Here is a 23151-nt window from a genome sequence, read left to right on the forward strand (position 1 = left end):
TGATTGGAGGGCTCTGCTCCGGAAGTGCAGCAAAAGGAGGGCCTAGCGGGGCGCCAAGTACACTGCCGGTCAGCGTCATGGCGGCTCGCCTGGCTCTGAGCCGGTGGAGGGCTGCACCTGCAGCTGCCGGGAGAGGTCCGCTGCTTTCCTGCCGGCGGTGGTCGGGCGCCAAGGCAGACACCGTGTACGATGTGGTGGTGTCGGGCGGAGGCCTGGTGGGCGCCGCCATGGCTTGTGCCTTGGGTAAGCGCGTCTCCAGGCAGGTAGTGGGGAGGAGCGGGACCGTGGAGGAACTGTGAGGACCGTGGGAGCCCTGCGCGACGCGGGTTTTGTGGTCTTTCCCCTATCCAGAGGAGCCCCAGGGCAAGCGTCTGGTCCTTCAGGATTCCGAAGGGTCAGAAGTGGGAGGAGGATCCTTAGGAGTCATTCTAAATCCCGCCCTTTGTAATTTAGGAATGGGCACAGTCGGAAAGTATCAGGCCTTGTATTGGGCTAGGCATTTTGTTTCTTTTAAAAAATAGCTTGAGATATAATTGCATATTATAAAATTAACCCATTTAAAGAATGCGATTTAATGGTTTTTAGTATGTTAACAGATTGTGCATCCATCCCCGCAGTAAATTTTAGAACATTTTTATTACCCTCCCCCCTCCAAAAGAAACAGGAACCACTTAGTCGCTGCCCATTTCCCCCCAAAGCTCCTCAACCCTAGGCAACCACTCCTGAACATTTTGGTCTCTCTAGATTTGTTTTTTCCTGACATTTTTATATACATCGATTTTGCTTAATGTTTTAAAGATTTATCCAGGTTGTATCTGTACCAGTACTTTTTTTGTTGTTGTTGTTAGTTTATTTATTTTGAGAGAGCCAGCGCTCGAGCAGGGCAAGGGCAGAGAGCGAGAGGGAGAGAGAGAATCCTAAGCAGGCTCCGTGCTGTCATTGCAGAGCCCGATGGGGGCTGTGTCCCACATACTGGGAGATCATGACTAAAGTCAAGAGTCACTTGACTGAGCTCCCCAGGTGCCCCACTAGTACTTCCTTTTTATGGTTGAATCATATTCCGTTGTGTGAATGTACTACCTTTGGTTTGTTTGTTGATGGGCATTTGGGTTGTTTCCACTTCTGGACTATTACAGATAATGCTATTTTGTGTACAAGCTTGTGTGTAAACATATTTTTGGCTACTTGGTTCTATTTCTAGGAGTGGAATTGCTGGATCACATGCTAACTGTTTTGAAGAGCTGCCCAGTGGTATTTCAAGGTGCACATCCTGGACGGCACTTGATACTGTATTTTTGTTTGTAGTCTTCCTAGTGGGTGTGAAGTGGTATTTCCTGGTTTGACTTGCATTTCCCTAGTGAGTGAGGATGTTGAAGTATCCTTTCATATGCTTATTGGCCGTTTGTATATCTTCTTTGGAGAAAATGCCTATTCAGACCCTTTCCCCCATTTTATTTCTATGTATGTGTATTTATTTTTTAAGTTTATTTATTTTTAAGAGAGAGAGGGAGAGAGAATTCCATCCAGGCTCCATACTGTCAGTATGAGCCTGAAGGAGTGCTTGAACTCACAAACCATGAGATCATGAGCTGAGACAAAGTGGGCTGCTTAACTGACTGAGCCATGCAGGCACCCCTCATAATCTTTTTTTTTTTTAATTAACTATTTATTTATTTTTTTAAGAGACAGTGTGAGCAGGGGAAGGGCAGAGAGAGAGCGGGACAGAGGATCCAAAGTGGGCTCTGTGCTGAGAGCAGTGAGTCCCGATGCAGGGCTTGAACTCCCAGACTGAGATCATGATCTGAGCCAAAGACGCTCAACCGACTGAGCCACCCAGGTGCCCCCCTCATAATCTTTTTTCATTGACGTGTAGTTGACCCCACGTTGCATCCTCATAATCTTGATTGTAGGTTGTGCAGATAAGGAAGGTAAAACTCAGAAAGGTTAAGTAACTTGCACTCAAAAGTCAGTAATTAGGAGATACAGAGCCTTTTTGAGACACAGAACTTTCTGGCAGGTATATACCTTTGCTTTCTAACCGTCATTTTGGTTGTACCTATTGGTAATTGGGCTAAAGTAGTTGTTCTCAAGCTTGAGTGCACTTAAGAATCACCTGGGTTTTTGTTGTGTTTTGTTTAGAGGTTTTGAATAACTAAGGCACAAAAAGGGATTTTGAGTTTTGAAATACAAAGGATATAGGGCATACGGTGTAAAGGATATAAAGTAAAACTTCCATTTTTGATTTTTAGCTTGAATATAGTCATTGAATATACTCATTGTTACCGGTTTGTGGGGCATATTTTTATTATTTTTGAGGGAGAGAGGGGGGGGGGCAGAGGCCGAGAGGAGGGGGACAGAGGGTCCGAAGCCGGTTCTGATCTGACAGCAGAGAGCCTGACACAGGGCTTGAACTCATGAACTGCGAGATCATGGCTGAGCTGAAGTTGGACATTTAGTCGACTGACCAACCCAGGTGCCCCTGTGAGGCATATTTTAAAAATGAGGATTCCAAGTTTCACTTCCAATGACTGATTGAGTTTATCCAGGTGGAGCCCAGGAACCTTTATTTTTAACAAATACCCGCAGAGGTGGAGGCCTGGAGACCACACTTTTGAGAGTGAGAAGTACTGGGAAGAACTTAATCTTGTAGTGACTTTAGCTTTTACACTTGATCTTAGCCAAAAGGCCGAGAAGCGATTGGTGACTTTAGCTTTTAACTTTTCATAGAATTCTGTATGATATATACCTGAAAAAATTTCTAGTCTTACTAACACCTTAGTGTTAATGTTTGTATTTAACTTTTCCCTTCCTATTTTGTTCTTTGTCTTACCATCTCTCCCAACACCTTAAGGAAGGAGAGCAGCAGGGCTTTCTTTTATCAACCTTAAACAGAATTCTGTATTGTAATTGTTTATTTTCCTGTCTCTTCCACAGAAGTATAAATTCATAAAGTCAGGACTGACTTTAAACATTCACAGTACAGAATTCTCTGTATATGTCTACAAAAGAAAGGTCAAGGGCCCAAATACAGCAGGTTGTGAGAATCACTGCTCTAAGTTAAGTCAAAACTACCAAACACAGGTTTACAGAAGAAAAATTTCACACACCGACTAATTTCCTTAAAAAGCTCAGAGAAAATAGTAAGTGCTAAAAGGTGAAAGCTGGAGCTCTGGAAGGTTTGGAAATCTGTCATGCAGTTTATTCAGTGAGCAAGCTGCTGCTTTTTCCCTGTAAGCAGTTGGGACGCTGGCAGGTGCTCAGCCTTTTACAGGCAGGTGTGTGTGGGATTGTTTTCTCCTGTTGAGTCAAGTAACCTACCAAATTGAGAAAAGTCTCAAGCATGCCAATATTTCCCCTTGATTATCACAGCTTGTATTCCAGAGAATACTGTCAGTAGTTTATGTGGCGATCAACCTTTTTATTTCAACATCTACTTAATTTAATCGTTTTAAGTGTATTTATTTTGAGAGAGAGAGAACATGAGCACAAGCAGGGGAGGGGGAGAGGGAGAGAATCCCAAGCAGTGTGGAGCCCGACGTGAGGCTCAAACTCAACGATCCCATGAGATTATGACCTGAGCCAAAACCAAGAGTTGGTCGCTTAACCAACTGAGCCACCCAGGTGCCCCTCAGAATCCACTTAATTTTGGGCAGCTGCTTTAAAAGTGAAAAATTAAAAAATAAATGAATAAATAAAATAAAAAGAAAATAAAAGTGAAAATTTTTCAGTAGGCTCTTCATTTTCCCCCTTAAGTCAGTTTTTCCTGGATTCTTCTTCAGACTCACATTAGTTTGTTTCAGTCTTGAAATATCTGTATTTTCCTCTTGTTGTTATTTGTAAATTGTATTCTCTAGTGTTTTTTTTTCCAAATAAGTTTTCAAAAATGTTAGTTTAAATAGCTAAAAGATAAAATACTGAACCTATTTTATAATGTGTTTGGAAATATACTTTTTCTGTTAGTTTCCTTGTGTCTTATTTAACAAAAATGTGCATTGTATATTTTGTGGATTGAGAAGATACAGCATTTGCTGCTTGGGAATATTAGCCCTAAGAAGTGGTTCCTTGCCCCCAAGGAATTTAGAATCTAGCTAAAGAGAAAGATTTGTGAATAATAGAAGGAAGAATAAAATGAAAGCTCCCTAGAGGGACAAGCAGCTGACCTATGCTGGGGGAGCAGGTGAGGAGGTGAGGCTTGAGCGAGCTGGATCCAGAGGGAAGAGTTGGCCAGGTGAACATTGGGGTGGAGCAGCTACTAGAAGGCATAGAGGTATGATGGACCAGAAGGCAGTCCTCGGAGGAGTGTGGCTGCCCTCAACCTCCAGTGCAAAACAGCAGCGCAACAAGGTGGGGGGCAGGTGAACGTGGTGGTCTCTCCGTGCTGCTCACTGCCTGTTCCACTGGAGCGACCTTGATTTTCACACTCCTCAGTTGAATGTTCCAATAATGCCACTCTTCTAATTTAGATTCCAGAGAATGTGGGGTTTTTATCATTACTGAGTAAAATCTCCGGTGTTTCTTCTCTGGTAATCCTAACACATTTTTTTTTCCTTTCCTTTTTGGGCTGCAGCAACTCCCTGCTTCCTGTTTCCATGTCTTTTTCTGGGATATTGTGGCGGGACTGTATCTGTGCTGCAGTTGCCCAGTAACAAAATCCCTTTTTACTTCCCTATATAGATGTTTGAGGACCAGAGTTGGAGGCCCAGTTGATGTATTTTTTGGGCTCCTTTTCTTTTACAAACTAATTCTTTATTCTTGATTTAATCTTGATGCCACAATAAATTTTGCTTGTTGAATATTCCATTTTTCTGTTGAGCAGGATTTGTATATTTTTAGTGACTGAAATAGTTTCAAGATTAGGAGTATCTGGTGTCTAAGTACTTCAGCCTTTCTCTTTTACTTCTTCCTCTCTAAGGAATTCTGGCTCATTATGAATTTTGCCATTATTTATTTATGTGCAGATGGCAGGTGTTGGACTGTCTAGAGAAACCTTAAAGTCATGGGCAGGGTAGTTCAGATGGCTGAAATAGCAGTATGTGTTCTTGCTTAGGATTCTGTGTGGTGTTTCCTTTTTGTGTGCCCTGTGAGAAATATGTATTCTAAGAGCGAATGAATTAATCTGTTGTTTCTCTTGGAAACAAGAAAAGGAAGAAATTCTGATATGATGTAAAATGTTGATTTTTTTTTTTTTTAGGACATGATACTCATTTTTGTGACAAGAAAATCCTGTTGCTAGAAGCAGGTCCAAAAAAAGTATGGGAGAAATTGCCAGAAACTTACAGCAACAGAGTCAGCTCCATTTCCCCTGGCTCTGCAACCCTTCTCAGTAGTGAGTAGATGTTTCATAGAACCGGTCTCTTGTCTCTCTTGGCTTTCCAGTGTGCCTTGTAGGGCAGAGTCTCCAGAGCATCTGGTGAGGAGGGAGCTCACTGCGGGGGCGGTGGGGGGGGATGGTGTAGGTTATCTAGTTCATCGTTGAAGATGAGGACCCCTGACACTTAAAAGTGTACCTAGTCTGAGAAAGACCTCCTTGGGACTTGTGGGTCCATCATGTAGGCTTCCTTTGTGATGTTGGGTCATTATGAATTGATGGAATTGAAACTATATGAACTAATTATGACCATTCACTTCTGGTAGGAGCACCCTCTTCATTCCCAGAGTCAGCCCTCTGGGGAGCTAGGAGTTTGCATCATAGATGCTTTTGGAGTATAGATGGATGTGTGCACATGGAACCCATTAGAAAACTGTCTTTAGGTTTCTGCCAAATGTTACTCCCTCAGGCTATCCTATCTAGAACCACCCTGTCAAAAATTAGACTCTTCCATCATTCTTTAGCCTCTTACACTGCTTTATTTTTCTTCATAACACTTAGTACTACCTGACAATATATTACGTATTTTTTACCGTCTGTGTCTCCAGCCAGAATGTTAGTTGCAGAAGGGCAGGAACTTTGTCTGTTTGGTTTCACACTTTATGCTCAGTACCTAGAATTGCGTTGGGCACATAAGTAGGTGCTCAATAAATAGTCTTTTTTTTTTTTTTTTTTTTAAGATATTACTTTTAAGGAATCTCTACGCTCATTGTGGGGCTCGAACTCATAACCCCATGATCAAGAGTCACACGCCCTGAGTGAGCCAGTTGCCCCCCCCAAAATAGTCTTTATTCAGAGTTTAACTTCTGTAGGATGGTGAAAAACAGTGTGGGTTTGGTTTCCTTTTTTATCCCCCCCCCCTTTTTTTTTAAGTTTACTTATTTATTTTGAGAGAGTGTAAGTGAGAAAGGGGTAGAGAGAGAGAATTCCAAGCAGGCTCCACACCACCAATGCAGAGCCCAATGTGGGGATCAAACTCCTGAACCATGAGATCATGACCTGAGCTGAAGTTGGATGCTTAACCGACTGAGCCACCCAGGCACCCCCCTTTGCCCTAACTTTAATGTGATTTGACTTTTTGATTATGAAAGCTGTGCCTTTTTTCATGCTATATAATCTGAACTGGGGAGCAGAGTAGCTTAACTCCTAGCATCAAACAGGAAGAAATGGCAAGTATTTTCCAGTTTGTCATTGGAGAACACTGAAAACAACCTCTTACTTCAAAGGTTAGAAAGACAAGGAGAGCCTAGGAAGGGTGTGGTCCCATAAGGTTGCTCTGGCCTATATATAGATTCTTTCTTTTGTAGGTTTTGGTGCCTGGGACCACATCTGCAACATGAGATACAGAGCCTTTCGGCGAATGCAGGTGCTTTCTTTATCACTTTTGGCAAGATATCTTGGTTGTCGTGGGTTAAGATATTGAAGTCCATATTCTCCGTATTTTCTGTGAAAGTGGGAAGAATCAAAGTTCCCACTCAGTCTAAGGAGTCGGGGGAAGCATTCTCGAGAGAATTTTCTTCTTACCTTCTGTCTCCTGCCAGAGGGACTGATATTGTGATTTTTCTGGTTCTGTCACTTGGGAAAGCAGTAGTTTCTGACTGGAGTAATGCTTTCTTTTCCTTGGGTTATAATACAAGTTTCCCTTTGTGTTTTCCAGGTGTGGGATGCCTGCTCAGAGGCCCTGATAATGTTCGATAAGGATAATCTGGACGACATGGGCTATATAGTGGAGAATGATGTCATAATGTGCGCTCTCACTAAGCAGCTGGAGGCTGTGTCGGGTGAGGCACCCACTTCTTACATCTTCCTTTTATTCTGGAAGGTGAACTACTTTAGAGTTATCAGAGGACTTACTGGAAAAAAGGATGCCTTTTACAGAGACTGAACATCCACCATAAAGAAATCCTCTGATGGGTATTTTAGGGTTGTTCCTCTCTTTTCTTTTTTTTTTTAATTTTTTTATTTTTTTTAATGTTTATTTACTTTGGAGGGAGAGAGAGAGAGGGAGTGTGTGAGCAGGCGAGGGGCAGAGAAAGAGACACACAGAATCTGAAGCAGGCACTGAGCCCGACACGGGGCTCGAACTCATGAACCGCAGGATCATGACCTGAGCCACCCAGGTGCCCTGGGTTGTTCTTTTCTTTCTTTCTTTTTTTTTTTTTTTAAACAGTTTTACTGTACCAGACTAGGTACACTTTTAGTGTAATTATAGAGTTATGCCACCATCACAATATCATTTTAGAACATTTCTGTCACCTCAAAAGGAAACCTTATGTCCATTTACATCCATTCCCCATTCCCAACCCCAGCCCCTGGCACCATTGATCTACTTTCCTGTCTCTCGGGATTTGTCTATTCTGGACATTTCATATAGATAGAATCATACAGGACATATGTATGCTTCTGTGTCTACTTCTCTCACTGAACATATCTTTGAGATTCATTCATGTTGCAGCCCTATTAGTATTCCATTCTTTTTTATTGCCAAGTAGTATTCCATCATGTGGATATACCACATTTCATTTATTCATTCACGAGTTAATGGACATTTGGATTGTTTCCACTTTTTGGCAATTGTGAATAATGCTATGAACACTTGTGTACAAGTTTTTGCGTGGACATAGGTTTCTGGGTAGATATTTAGGAGTAGACTTGCTGGGTCATATAATAATTCTGTGTTTAACATTTTCAGAAACTACTAAACTTTTTCAAAGAGGCTATACCATTTCCCTTTCCCACCAATGATATATAAGGGTTCCAGTATCTCCACATCCTTACCAACACTTACTTTTCACTTTTTATTATTACTATTTTTTTTATTATAGCCATCTTAGTGACTGAAATGGTATCTCATTGTAGTTTTGATTGTATTTCCCATCTTTTCCTCTGCTTATTGGCCATTTGGAGAAATGACTATTCAAAATCTTTTGCCCATATAAAAACTGGATTGTCAGGGTGCCTGGGTGGCTCAGTCGGTTGAACATCTGACTCTTGATTTCGGCTCAGGTCATGGTCTCATGGTTTGTGAGATCGAGCCCCACTGTTAGGCTCTACGCTGATAGTCAGGAGCCTGCTTGGGATTCTCTCCCTCCTCTCTCTGCCCCTCCCCTGCTTGTGCACTCTCTCTATAAATATAAATAAACATTAAAAAAAAAAAAAACACCAAAAAACTGGATTGTCTTTCTTTTTGAGTTACAAGAGTTTTTTATATATTCTGAATATGAATTCCTTATCAGATACATAATTTGCAAATATCTCAGAGTTCTAGCTTTCTGATATGGGATAATAACTTATCCGTGTAATCAACTTATGTGCAACTTTTTTAAAGATTTTTTTTAAGTTTATTTAATTTTTTTTATGTTTATTTATTTATTTTGAGAGAGAGAGAGTGAGCACGAGATGGGGAGGGGCAGAGAGAGAGGTGGGGAGATAGAAAGAATTCCAAGCAGGCTCTGTGCTGTCAGTGCAGAGCCTGATGCAGAGCTCCAACTCACAAAATCATGAGATCATGACCTGAGCCAAAACCAAGAGTTGGACACTTAACCGACTGAGCCACCCAAGTGCCCTTTTTTAATTTATTTTGAGAGAGTACCAGAGTGAGCAGGGGAGGGGCAGAGAGAGGAGGAGAGAGAATCCCAAGCAGGCTCCATACTGTCAGCAGTGTGAAGCCCAGTGCAGGGCCTGAACCCATGAACCACAAGATCATGACCCAAGCCAAAATCAGGAGTCAGACGTTTAACTGAGCCACCCAGGCGCCCCCAAAATTTTAAGTAATTTCATGCTTTACTGACTGAGCCAGCCAGGCACCCCACTTATGTGCAGCTTTTAAAGATAACTTAGACCTAATATTTAGTCACTTAGAAACATGTTCCGTAATATATTGGTGGAAAAAGTATGTGTCATATCCTACATGTGCACTGTGTCTGTATGCATAGGAAATCACCTGGAAAGCTAGATGGCAAAGCTTTAACTGTAGTTGCCTCTGAATGATATGATTAAGAGTGATTTTTCCCTCCTTTTTAAATCTTTGTTGTTCAGACTTCCAGTAGGTATATCATTTTTATGATCAGAAAAGTAAAACGATTTCCAATGGCAAGAAAAATCTTATGAAATCTAGAATTTACCTGGGCCCATGGGATTCCCACCCTGTTTATTCTGAAAGCACATGTGGACTCGCTTAGGCACAGAGGGAAACTACAAGAGCAGTGAGTGTGGAGATGAGAAGAAAGAATCCCTGGTGCAGGCTGGTAACTCAGAGTTGATTTTTTTTTTGACACTGATTCATCCCTGTGACTTTTGTCATTTATCAGCTCTCAGACCATAGCATTAATTATAGGAGTTATTTGTTTGATCTTTTCTTGCTTAGGGGTAAATGATAAGAGACAGCTGTCTTGAGAGCTCGCTTTAGATCTAGTTAGGGCTTTTTTCTCAGCCATGTGGACTGCCTTTCTAATGTTTTGTTTTCTCTCTTCTGACCTAGACCGTGTGACGGTTCTCTACAGGAGCAAAGCAGTCGGCTATACCTGGCCTTATCCATTTCCCATGACAGACTCCAGCCCTTGGGTTCATATTACCCTAGGTGATGGCAGCACCCTCCAGACTAAATTGTTGGTAGTTGAAAATTCTTATTTTGCCAGGGGTCTTGCATATCCATAGCTTATTCTAAACTCTAGGGCCTTTAGTTTTTAGATCTAAGCTATAGTTGAAGTTAATTTTTGGCAGAGCTTTTGGTTATAAGGACCAGTACCCACCTAGGCCAACTCAAGTTAATATGGTGTCGTTGTAAATCCTGTATAGGAAGCAGTCTCCTAGACCGTCTTAGGTCTGGAAATAAAAGAAACCTGGCCTCATAGGGACAAAAACCGGAAATTGAGGTTCTGTTTTCCCTCACAGGAGTCCTATAGTCAATCCATCTCATTGTATTCCCCCCCCCCCCTTTTTTCTGCTTGCCAGCTTCCTCTTTTACTTGACATCCATTCCTAACCTTACAACAGGAGTGTTCAGCTCCAGTGCCTGCCTTATTGATTTCTAGTTCAAACATCAAGAGAATTTGGCCAAGCTAACCTCTGGCTAGTACCTCGTGGAGGACATGTCCAGCTTTGGTCCATTAGCTGAGACTGGGGTCACCTAGGTAAGGCTACCCCTCCAGGGGCTGTGAGTGAGGCAAGCATGGTAACAAGTTGTCTGCTACAGATGGGCTTTGAGAACAGGTGGACCTAGAGAAAACTTAAGGAGACAGAAACAAACCTCTGGAACAGTTTCATGTATTAAGAAGTTATAAGACTTAACAGGCTCTTGTTTCCATGCAGATTGGTGCAGACGGTCACAACTCAGGAGTGCGGCAGGCTGCGGGGATTCAGAACGTCAGCTGGAACTATGATCAGTCTGCTGTTGTAGCTACTTTGCATTTATCGGAGGTAAAGTCCTGAGCCCACCATCTGGGGACCCTGCTCGTGTTTAATGGGTACTGAGTACCTCTCGTGAGAACTCTTTTTTTCTTTCAATTGTAGGCCACAGAAAACAATGTAGCCTGGCAGAGATTTCTTCCCTCTGGGCCCATTGCTCTGCTCCCGGTAAGAAGTCCTTCTGGCTACTCTGCTTAAACATGCCCAGCCTTCCTCTTTTAGGGGTTCACTTTCTCTCAACCTTTTTCTGCTTTCTAGGGAATATGCCCAAGCTAACTTTACTTCCTTTAAGCTTGAGAGCTCCCAAGAACAGAAGTTTTAGCCCTTAGCATTGGTGTTCTTTTGACACAGCTCTCAGACACCTTGAGTTCCTTGGTTTGGTCCACATCCCATGAACATGCAGCAGAACTGGTGAGCATGGATGAAGAAAAGTTTGTGGATGCCATTAACTCTGCCTTTGTGAGTATGAATTTGTCCAGCTGATGACGTGTTGCAGGGTGGTAGATACAGAAAGGTGTTTTGATGAAGGAAAAAGGAATAACCAACCAGCTGCCCCTTTGTAAGTGGGCTATGTGAAGAGGAGGGCATTCGGGGAAATGAAAAACAATGGAAATTAATAACTTCTGTGCTTTTTTGTGGTTGTGGGCTGTTGTGCTGATTGAAACAGCTGCCTGGGCAGTAGTTAGCATTGGCCTTTTTTTTTGAAGCTGTAATATTTGGCTAGTTTTGAATAGCTATGAACTTTGGAAGCCTGATTCATTAGGAGTGTTCTGGAGAGGAGCTGAGCACATTTCAGCAGGGAGCTAAGTTTTGTAGAGGCACCTGGGTGGCTCAGTCGGTTAAGGGTCTTGACTCTTAATTTCAGCTCAGGTTAAGATCTCACAGTTCCATGGGTTTGAGTGCCACATGGGGCTCTGTGCTGACAGTGTGGAGCCTGCTTGGGATTCTTTCTTTCTCTCTCTCTCTCTCATTCTGTCTTTCTCTCTGCCCCTCCCCCACTCACATGTGTGCTCTCTCTCACACATGCTCTCTTTCAAAATAAATATAAACTTAAAAGTTTTGTAGACAGACATGGATTCAATACTGTTATGGTTCTGTTAATCTCCTAGAAAAGGGAAACAGTATCACCAGCCTCTCAGAGTTTAAAAATAATAAAAAGTCTAAAGACTGTTTTAGTTTATTTTTGAGAGTGTGTGTGTGTGAGAGATTGAAGCCCGGCGCAGGGCTTGATCCTACAAACCATGAGATCGTGACCTGAACCAAAAAAAATAGCCAGATTCTTGACTGAGCCACCCAGGCACCCCAAAAGTCTAAAGACTTAAAAAATGAGAGAATTTATGTAAAATGCTTAGAACATACCTAGTACGTTGTAAGTGCTCAACAAATGGTAATGATTATTCTGGAGCAGATACATAAAGCCTTTAATAGTATTGACAACAGTGGGGTAACTTGGTGGCTCAGTCGATTAAGCGTCTGACTTTGGCTCAAGGTTCGTGGGTTCAAGCCCCGCATCGGGCTCTGTGCTGACAGCTCGGAGCCTGGAGCCTGCTTCAGATTCTGTCTTCCCCGTCTCTTTACCCCTCCCCCACTCATCCTCTGTCTCTCTCAAAAATAAACATTAAAAAATTTAAAAAATACTGGCACTAGTAATTTTGGAGCTTCAATACCACATTTACCTAAAATTCACTAATAGTAATAATCAGCGACATTTATTGAGTGCTTACTGTGTGCCATGTGCAGGTGAAGAGTATTACCTGCATGTATTTAATGCAGTGAACCACTGAGGTAGGTACTATTATCATGCTCATTTACAGCTAGGTTACTTGCCTAACGAGGTCATAGAGCTAGCGGTAAAGCTGGTTCAGAAATCAGGCTGGTCCTTGAGCCTGTGGTTTTAACTACCAAACTCTCTACTACTTCACTAGTGACTTCACAGTAGTTTTACACTGAAGAACTTAGGCTTCACTGCTCTGGAGCAGCAACAGGAGTAAAAGGGGCAGAGTCTTTTAGGCTAAAGTGCCTTCCGAAGTAAATGGTGAACTCTACCCCTCCTCTGGTCATTTAGCATGTATTCCTGGCACAGACGTTTTCAGTGCATTCATTTGGCAACAATTACATGTGCCTTCTATGTAGAAGAGTCTGGAAATGGACAAATGAGACACAGTCCCCGCTTTCGGGAACCTCACAGACAAGTGAGGGAGAAAGATACTTATGTGACAGTTTGGGAACAGTGGTACAAGTATTTATAGGGTGTTGGAGCACAGAAGAGGGTTTGCAGGGAGGTTCACAAAAAGTGGTGACAGCTTCCGGATGCTATGAGGGTTACCCTGGTGAACTAGGAGGACATTCTAGCAAAGTGGGGAATGCCAGAAGCAAGAGGATGTTGTAGAATGAGCTACGCTGTGGCTAGTCTGTGGTTTTAAGGGTTAAGGTGAAGTGAAAGGTGAAGTTCAGAGGTAGACAGGAGCAGCTCACGAGCAGTTTGGCTTGAGCCTAAAACCTGGGGGAAGTTGTGTTCTGTATTTGTTTAAGGGGGCTTGTCACCTGTGGTCTAGATCAGTTTGGCATGTGAGGTACTATTAACTCTTGGCTGTAGTTATAAAATGTATTTCCTTGCTGATTAATTCCCTGTTGATCACTGGTGAATTTTCACGGTTTGTTTACGGCTGACACTACTCAGTGGAGTGATGCTAACCACACCGACTTCATCGACTCGGCTGGCACCATGCTGCAATATGCTGTTGCCTTTCTGAAGCCCACTAAGGTCTCAGCTCGCCAGCTGCCCCCAAGTGTAGCCAGAGTGGACGCCAGAAGCCGAATGTCATTTCCACTTGGGTTGGGACATGCTGCTGAATACGTCCGGCCTCGGCTGGCGCTCATTGGGTAAGATGACAACACAGCAGGGCTGCCGTCTTCGCACTCTGCTGCAGAGGCCGCATCTGAACTCTTTCTTTTTAGGGATGCAGCCCACAGAGTCCATCCACTTGCAGGACAAGGTGTCAACATGGGCTTTGGGGATATCTCCAGCTTGGTCCATCACCTCAGTGCTGCAGCCTTCAATGGGAAGGACTTAGGTAAGGGTTCAGGTACCTCAGAGAAGTATCCAGAGATCATGTAGTTAGGAAAGGTCAGGACCTCAAAATGTCCCTCAGCAGCCAGATATGGTAGACTTCAATATGTCTGGTTTGCTGGCAAAGAACTTCACTATTGCTTTAAGGATTTATACCTTTCCTCCAGGCTCTATGAGCCATCTCACAGGTTATGAGACGGATCGACAGCGTCACAACACTGCTCTTCTGGCTGCTACTGACCTCCTAAAAAGGCTCTACTCCACCAGTGCCACTCCACTTGTGCTGCTCAGGACGTGGGGCTTGCAGGCTACAAATGCAGTATCTCCACTCAAAGTAAGGTCACTCATGGCTCTCCACGAGTCCTGCTCACTGAGGAGGACTTTGCCAATTATTCTGAATTTCCTTGAATTTTTTTTCTGAATACCTTCCCCATTGGTAATGAGCAAAAAAGTCCTTGCTGGGCTTGGTGCTAGAGCCCACATGTAAGCAGTAACTTCATATGAGGAAAAATCGTGAATAGGAACTTTTAAAGTTTTAAAGATGTTTTAAACTCCTTTTGCTGCTTGGCCAGCTGCTTTCCTGAGAAACTTCTATTAAAAGACACTTTGGAGGGACTCTTGGGAGGAGGATCTATCTGGGACTTCTGCCAATGTTTTGCTTTAATCACTTTGGAGATTTATATATAAAATTTTTTAAAAAATATTTTATTTTAAACTATTTTCTTCACTTGCCCCCATGCTTTACAGTGTCTGTTTCATTTTTCTCCAGGAACAGATTATGGCCTTTGCAAGCAAATGAGTGCTCCTCTTCTGGAGATTACGGTGATGAAAAATGAACATCTTTTCCTAAGACCATCACATAGTTTCAAGATTTAATAAATTTGCTTTACATTAGAATTCTCTAGTCTCTTTTTCTCCTCTGCTTAATGGGCCTGTGGAGCCCAAATAATGAATGACAGATAAATTCAGTGTGAGAAGGGCATATCAATCAAGCCAAGAAAAAACCCCAAAGGAAGACTATTATGATTTGGTTGAAAAGACTTTTTATTACTAAGAAAAATTGCTAAGGGGCTGTCTCATCCATTTCGCTTGTTAATTTTAGAACTCTTAAGTTGCTGTCAACTTGAAACAGACTACTAATTTACATAGCATATTTTATGTGAACCTCATGTAACCACAAGGGAAAAACACAGTAAATACACAAAAGAAAATGAGAAAGGAATTTAAACAGAACACCAGAAAGCCATCAAACTGCCAGGGAAGAAAGAAAGAAGAACCAAAAACTACAGAAACAGCCAGAAAATAATGAACAAAATGGCACTAAGGTGTGTACTTACCTATAATTACTTTAAATGAAAATGGACTAAATTAGCCAAATGACAGAGTGCGTGGATTAAAAAACCACACATCTACATACTGCCTACAAGAAACAATGAAAATGGACTAAATTAGCCAATCAAATGACAGAGTGGGTGGATTAAAAAAACCACACATCTATATACTGCTTACAAGAGACACTTCAGTAGGACACAACCCAGGCTGGAATTAGAAGGGACAGAAAAAGATATTCCATGGAAATGAAAACCAGATAAGCTATATACTCCTATCAGACAAAATCGACTTGAAAACAAAAGGCTGTAATAAAAGACAAGGGCATTACATAGGATAGAAAGGTCAATCTAGCAAGAAAAGAGAACATTTATAAATACACTTGCACACAATGTAGAACACCAAAATATGTAAAGCAAATACTAACGTACCTAAAGGAAGATACTGAAAGCAATTGTAGGAGATTTTTTTTTTCTTAAACTATTTTGAGAGAGAGCAAGCGTGAAAGCAATAGGGAGGGGCAGAGAGAGCGGGAGACAGAATTCAAGCAGGTTCCACAATGTCAGCACAGAGCCTGACCTGGGGATTGAACTCACAAACCGTGAGATTGTGACCTGAGCTGAAATCAAGAGTAAGATGCTTAACTGACTGAGCCACCCAGGTGCTCCAGTAGGAGACTTTACTATCCTGTCATCAATGGATTGGTCATCCAGACCAAAAAAATCAATACGGAAACATTGGGCTTAACACATTAGACCATAGAGACTTAATATATTCAGAATATTCCATCTAAAAGCAGAATACAAAGGTGGCTGGGTGGCTCAGTTGATTAAGCATCTGACTTGGGCTCAGGTCATGATCTCACGGTTTGTGAGGTTGAGCCCTGTGTTGGACTCTCCTGACAGCTCAGAGTCTGGAGCCTGCTTCAGATTCTTCATCTCCCTTTCTCTCTGCCCCTTCCCCTCTCGCTGTCAAAAATAAACATTAAAAAAAATTCTTAAAGCAGAATACACATTAAGTGTACATAGAACATTCTCCAGAATAAATCATGTTAGGCCAAAAAACCAAGTCTCAATAAGTTAAAGAAAACTGAAATTCTATCAAGCATCTTTTCTGACCACAATGATATGAAACTATAAATTACAAGAAAACGGGAAAAACCACAAAAAGTTTAAATGTGCTATTGAACAACCAATGAGTAATCCAATCAAAGGAGAAGTAAATACCTATAGACAAAACAGAAATATGACATACCAAAAGATATGCAATGTAGCAAAAGCAGTTCTAAGAGGGAAGTTCACAGCAATAAAGGTCTACCCAAAGAAACAAAATCTCAGACTGACAATAATTTATACCTAAAGGAACTTTCTAGAAAAAGAACAAGGCCCCAAATTAGAAGGTAGATCAGAGTAGAAATAGAGACAAAAGATATTAAAAAAAAAAAATCAATGATACTAAGTTGGTGTTTTGTTTTGTTTTTTTAAGTGGGCTTCATGCCCAGTGCACAGCCTGACATGGGCTTGAACTCATGACCCTGAGATCAAGAGTCGGATGCTTAATGGACTGGGCCACCCAGGCACCTCAAGAGTAGGGTTCTTTGAAAAGATAAAATCCACAAACCCTAAGCAGACTAAGCAAGAAAAAACGAGAGGACTCAATCAGAGATCAAAGAATAGTTAAAACTGATACACAGAAATACAAAGGATCCTAACTAAGAGACTCCTGTAAAAAAATCACATGCCAACAAGCTGTACAACCTGGAAAAAGTCAATTAATTCCTGGAAACATACAATCTTCCAAAACAGAATCGAAGAAACAAAATATGAATAGACCAATGACTAATAAGGAGCTTGAAACAGTAAATAAAAAACCTCCCAATAAGCAAAGTCTAGAATCAGCTTCACTGACAAGTTCTACCAAACTCTGAAGGAAGATTTACTACCTTTCTCAAACTCTTCCAAAAGAGGAGGAATAGCTTCCAAACACATTTTACAAGGCCAGACATTACTCCAAAAACCAAAACCAAGACAACACAAAAGGATAGGCCAATATCCTTGATGAACATAGATGCAAAAGTTCTAGACAAAATACTAGCAAATCTAATCTAATGATACATTAAAAAGGATCATACACCACAATCAAGTGGAATTTATTCCAGGGATGCAAGGATAGTTCAACATACAGAAATCAATCAATGAGATATGTTAATAGAAAGAAAAATAAAGTCATCTGATCATCTCAATAGATGCAGAAAAACCATGTGACAAATTCAATACCCATTTATGTTAAAAATTCTCAACAAAGGGGCACCTGGATGGCTCAGTTGGTTAAGCATCCGACTTCAGCTCAGGTCATGATCTCACGGCTCGTGGGTTCGAGCCCTGCATCAGGCTCTGTGCTGACAGCTCAAAGCCTGCTTTGGATTCTGTGTCTCCCTCTCTCTGCTCCTCTCCCACTCGCACGCGCTCTCTCTCAAAAATAAACAAACAATGAAAAACAAAATTCTTAATGAAGTAGGTACAGTAGGGAACATAACTTAACACAATAAAGGCCATATATGACAATCATATAGCTAACATACTCAACAGTGCACAGTTGAAAGCCTTTCATCTAAGAACAAGAACAAGACAAGAATGCCCATTCTTACCTCTTTTTTTCAATACAGTACTGGAAGTCCTAGCCACACCAATTAGTCAAGAGAAAAGGCAGCCAAATCAGAAAGGAAGAAGTAAAACTATTTGCAGATGACATGATACTATACATAGAAAACCCTAAAGACCCCATCAGAAAACTGCTAGAACTAAAAAATTCAGTAAAGTTGCAGGATGTAAAATCAATGCACAGAAATTTGTGGTGTTTCTACACACTAAGAATAAAGCATCAGAAGAAGTTAAACAATTCCATTTGCAATTTACAACTGCATCAAAAAGAATACCTATGAATAAATTTAATCAAAGAGGTGAAAGACCTAGACACTTATGACTATAAGACACTGATGAAAGAAACTGAAGACACAAAGGGAAGCTGTTCTGTGCTTATGGATTAGGAGAATTAATACTAAAATGCCCATACAACTCAAAGGCATCTACAGATTCAATGCAATAGCTCTTAAAATTCCAATGGCATACTTCACACAATTAGAACAAATAATTCTAAAATTTGTATGGAACTACAAAAGATCCCGAATAGCCAAAGCAATCTTGAGAAAGAAGAACAAAGCTGGAGGTATCAAGCTCCCTGATTTCAAACTATTTCAAACTACAAAGCTGTAATAATCAAAACAGCATGGTATGGGTACAAAAACAGACACAAGAGATCAAATGGAACAGAACTGAAAGCCCAGAAATAAACCCACACATATCAGGGCAATTATTTTACCACAAAGGAGCCAAGAACACGTATACTGGAGAAAAGTCAGTTTCACTCGTATGTGGATCTCAAAAAACAAAAGGGCAAACAAAATAAAAACCTTATAGAAAATAGACCAGTGGTTACCAGAGGAGGAGGTGGTCGACGGTACAGTGACTAGGTCTGTGGTGGTGATCACTTGGTAGTATACACAGACGAATTATAAAGCTACACACCAGAAACTTATATAATAAAGATTTATGTAATTCTTTTTAATGCTGGTCATAAATTTACACAATTGTGCTCTGATGAAGATAAAAATTAAAAATACCCAATTCATGCATTTTTGTTACAACTGCTGTTTCAAAATCCCTAACAATGCAAATTAAACATAAATTGCTTTAACCTTGGTTAAAGGTGCACACTGGACTTCCCGAAAAAAAAAATCTTCTTAATGTTAATTACTTCCTTATCACAGCACCAGAATTCAATTTTATTCATGGTTCCTCTCTGGGACACCATTGTCTGTTCAGTAATAAAACAATAAACAATTGCACAGGTTTGAAGACCTCAGGAACCAGGTCAAAGGGGAAAGTCGATTAGCAGCAGAATCACATACATGTTTGGTTGTAGACTAGTGGCTGACCTGTGGGAGAAAGGGTGTCTTGCTCTGGGTTTTCGAAAAGCTCACTTCATGGTCCCAGAGAATCCTTTTATAGATTTGTGCATCCATTGTATTTGTACACTGTAAAAAATATCTTGCCCAAAAGTCCGATTTGAAGATGAAATGAGAAGAAACCGTCTGCTTTTGAACCAAACTAAGCTATTCTTGGGAATAATTTTTGAAGGGATGAGAAACTTGTTACCACAGGGGGAGCTTTACAGGCGAATGCAGAAAATTTGTAAAGATACTAAAGAAAGTGACAGTCATGAAACTTCCTGTAATCTCAGGAAAAATATGGCCAGAATGGAATAGGGCAGTTACTGTGAAAAGCTGTGTGAGTACTAGCAGAGTCCAGAAAGGTCACCATAGGGAAGAAAAATCATCTTTCACAAAAATGGAAAGGTAGCCCAGGTAAGGAGAACGTGGACTCCAAAAATACACCAACCAAATCAGGCAGGACAGGAAGAATTTTAAGGCACATCTTGCAAACCTCCACGACCCACAGAAGATGTTCTTCATATGATGATGATGTAACAACACAACATTCATTATGTGCCAGGCCATGTCCTTAGTGTTTGAAATCTTACACATTTAGAGAAAGGAAACTTAACCAGCAACATTAGACTCTATATGACCCCTCAATAAGAGGCCCAAAAGGTACACTAAGGGGCAGAAAGGACATTATAGAAAATTTTTTTCTAAGAAATAAAAATTCTTATTCCAAGTTGCTCCTAAACTGGATAAATTAATTGTCCAGATGTTCTCATCAAGGGAATCAGAATATATGTAGATACACTTCTGGAATACTACTGCATCTACTGATTTCTACCTACAGATTTCTGAAGGTATCTGGGATGACCAAAGGAGTTGGGTGAACAATACTTGGCTCCTATTTATAAGCCTCACAGACAAGCTGTGGTGCTAAAGACCATGGAATCTTACCTCTCCAGACCCATCAAGCTGGATGAGTCTAGTGAACACAGCTTACCTCTTGGGAAAACTTGGTTTCTACTAGAGGAAACAGTCTCTCTCCCTAATTATATGGAACAACATTTAGTGTATGATGACTGGTTCCAGCACCCTGTTTTGTTTTGTTTTGTTTTGTTTTGTTTTGAAAAAAAGCCATATGGTATGTTAAAGAAGATACCATAAAGGACTTGGAAGTTTTCTCCAAAGATTGAAAGGCTGTGGAAGGAGAGATCAGAGCAGATCTAAGACCACTGAGAAGATAGGTAATTTCAGCTCAATATAAAAGAGATTTTCTTTTAACATCAGCAAAGTCCAAAAATGGAATAAGCTATCCAAACACATGCCTAAACAGAAGATGAATGATAACCAACTGGAAATGTTCAGGGAATTCTGCAATGGGCAGAAGACTCGGTTTTATCTTTGGTAGTTTTCAACTTTCTAAAGATTCTATTTAATTATGTAGCATCTTTTGAGGAAGACAGTAGGTATAAAAGTGACCTCAGTATAATAAAAGAAGTATCTGAAGAAATTCCACATTGAATTAAAAAACAAAATTTGAGGGATGAGGATATAGAAATTTGCCTACTTGCACATATCAGATGTTAAATATTTATTGACTCAATGGAATGACTAAGAAATAAGTTTCCTCAGGAACTAGTGTGAGGGCCAGGTATATTTAACACTTGTTTGAAAGAGCTGAAAGAGTCTACTTTGAAGACTACAAGTTTGGGGACGTGCAAACTTTGTTAGAAAGAAGCTGGAGGCAAAGAGCTAAGGTAAAGGAGCCAGACTATTCAAAGATCTTTGAAGTCTAAGAGCACTTGAGTGGGTAGATAAAAAGCAGATGATGATCCTGTAAAAAAAAAAACAAAAAACAACCCCCACCCCGCCACCACTACACACACACAAAAAAAGATAATTAATTTTAGGGGAAATAATTCACAAAATCAAGAGCTCTCAACACTCAAACAAAAAGAGAATCCACTGTAATGATGTGGGCCAAAATGGCCAACCAAATCAAATATTAGGTACCATCAAGAAAGGTACCAGAAACCCTGGAACTAAAAAATAATTTAGAGGAAGTTAGCTAAAATTATCAGGGTCAGAGCATTAAGAGATAAGACTATAAACGGAGAGAATAAAAGGGCAAACTGCAAGGAGCTGTGACCCAAATCTAGAGACCCTTGCACAGCACAGCCAAAGGCATCTGAGCACAGACCAAAAGCCAGAGTAGATGAATTTCTTAGAAATACAAAGAAAACTCATTTAGGATGAGAAATTAACTATAAACACATTTTCCTGGGAGGAGGAACTGGCACTGAATACACATACATTCCTATAAAGTTGGGTATGTTAATTAATCCCAGAATTGCCTGATTAAGAGAAGGTCTATTCAAGGGAGCCACACTCTCCCAAACCTTGTCCCTAGAGATCAAATAGACTCCTTTTTTAGGCTGGGGTCTGCACAGTGAGGAGTTTCTCTCTATCTCGCCAAGAACTGGCACAAAGCAGGATCACACAATTTCAGATATGTTACCTTTTCTCTCCCTTGGAGTTACACATGAAAAGCATAAACCAGTTTTTGTTTTTGTTTTTAGGGGAGGTGAGTGGAAAGAGGGTGGGACGTGGCAATGTGTAGGGAGGAGGAAAAATTACTGGTGTTGATAGGTCATGGGATTGCAATCAGTGGGCTTAGTGTAGCGTGTTAAGAGGAAAATTAATATGTTCAAAGGAATGAGGCACTCAAAGGGCTGAAATGAGAATTTTCTTTGGTTCCCAGGGACCTGTCCCTGGGCTCTCCAAGGTTAATTTCAAAGCTTTTCCTTTTGGCTGTGACACACAAAGAATCTCAAAGATTTAGACTCTGGTGCCAGCTGTGCAAGCAGAGTGGTAAGGTCAAAAGTTCACATTAGATATACAGAATTAATTAGACCCAAATCTCCAGACTCAAGGGCAAGACCTGTCTCCAAAAGCTCCTTCCTTCTGATGAATTGAGCTGCTGGGCTTCAGTCCAGGCTATCCTCAGACTAGCTCAGAACATGACTGAGTCCTCTCTCCTTCTACCTTTAAAAAGGTTGTTGGCAAATGCAATCCTCAGAAGAAGGGCCTGGCCTCAGTGGGAGATCCCCAGAGACTGCAGCAGGTGAAAGGTGGCCCCCAAGGCCCAGCCTGTCTCTATGTTGTTCACTTTCTTTGAGAGCTGTTGAGTAGAAAAAAAAAAGTTCACATTTTTTATTTCATTTTCAACTCTGGCAAGCATGACACAGGCAGAGAATATCTACAAAGATCACACATGGCCAAATCAAGGTAAAATTTGGAGTAGCCAGTCTTTGGAGGCTTCCCACTACCACTCTCTATAACGGTTTCCCTCTTGCCGTGGCTTTTTGACCCTACACCTGCCAATCTGATCTCTGAATCTTCTGGCTTGGAAGTGGTCTTACCCAGGCCTTCTAGACAGGACCTTTTAGACAAACAGGCTTCTGAATTCTTTTCCCTAATCCCGAAACAAAATACAACAGGAGGCAGGAATCAATTTAGGGGTAGGAAAGAACATATTAAACTTCACAATTCATAGTTTATAAACAACTGAATTTTCTGAAGCACTAATTAATAACCAACCAAGGCATTAAAGGCATTCTAGACCAGGTTGTGTCTCAATCAGTTCAGTGACTTTGGGCAAATGTTTAAACCTGATTTCTTCCAATACATAAAAAGAAGATCAGATTAGTATTTATCAAATTGTTTTTCTTCAGAATCTTAGGAGTTCTTGGAAGTGCTTCAGAGGAGAAAAGGAGGCCAAATGCTGATCCTTCCAGGCCTCATTCCTCCACTTCAACCAGACAGCTCCACTTTGATTAGTTTTACTGGCATTCTGTATCTTTTGTTAAACAATAATGCCACTACTGATAACACCACACACAAAAAAGTTTGGAGACCAGTGGATTGGTTTTAGTCTTTTTTTCTAGGACTAATTTCTTATGACACAATACTTCTTTGT

At 41.0% G+C, this 23151-nt stretch overlaps 2 protein-coding genes and 1 long non-coding RNA gene across 26 annotated transcripts in view; 1 reads left to right on the top strand and 2 right to left on the bottom strand.

The window, feature by feature from the left end:
• The first annotated feature begins 24 nt into the window (after positions 1–24).
• COQ6 (coenzyme Q6, monooxygenase) lies at positions 25–14740 on the top strand. Its single transcript, XM_045448176.1, has 12 exons — positions 25–243; positions 5192–5326; positions 6676–6734; positions 7026–7149; positions 9849–9979; positions 10678–10785; positions 10879–10941; positions 11125–11232; positions 13454–13656; positions 13732–13847; positions 14011–14177; positions 14613–14740. Exons 1-12 carry the CDS (start codon positions 78–80, stop codon positions 14640–14642), a joined length of 1410 nt encoding a protein of 469 aa, XP_045304132.1. The 5' UTR covers positions 25–77; the 3' UTR covers positions 14643–14740.
• Positions 6543–7019, bottom strand: LOC123582017. Its single transcript, XR_006704151.1, has 2 exons — positions 6893–7019; positions 6543–6812 (listed from the first exon to the last, which is right to left on the bottom strand). It is a non-coding gene; the product is annotated as an uncharacterized LOC123582017 (long non-coding RNA).
• Positions 14741–18768: 4028 nt separating the features above from the next.
• ENTPD5 (ectonucleoside triphosphate diphosphohydrolase 5 (inactive)) overlaps positions 18769–23151 on the bottom strand; it is a 49527-nt gene continuing 45144 nt past the window's right edge. For all 24 annotated transcript variants that reach the window (XM_045448192.1, XM_045448178.1, XM_045448194.1 and 21 more), the window contains one exon: positions 18769–22353. In XM_045448192.1, coding sequence (XP_045304148.1) covers positions 22267–22353 — 87 coding nt within the window. In that variant the 3' untranslated portion in view covers positions 18769–22266. The remainder of the gene's footprint in view (positions 22354–23151) is intronic.

This window comes from Leopardus geoffroyi, chromosome B3 (assembly GCF_018350155.1).
Source record: "Leopardus geoffroyi isolate Oge1 chromosome B3, O.geoffroyi_Oge1_pat1.0, whole genome shotgun sequence".
Lineage (NCBI taxonomy): Eukaryota > Metazoa > Chordata > Mammalia > Carnivora > Felidae > Leopardus > Leopardus geoffroyi.

Coding starts and splice junctions, on each gene's coding strand:
- COQ6 (XM_045448176.1), top strand. CDS start 78: ATGGCGGCTCGCCTGGCTCTGAGCCGGTGGAGGGCTGCACCTGCAGCT. Junction 244..5,191: donor CGCCATGGCTTGTGCCTTGG/GTAAGCGCGTCT, acceptor TTTTTTTTTTAG/GACATGATACTCATTTTTGT. Junction 7,150..9,848: donor GCAGCTGGAGGCTGTGTCGG/GTGAGGCACCCA, acceptor CTTCTGACCTAG/ACCGTGTGACGGTTCTCTAC.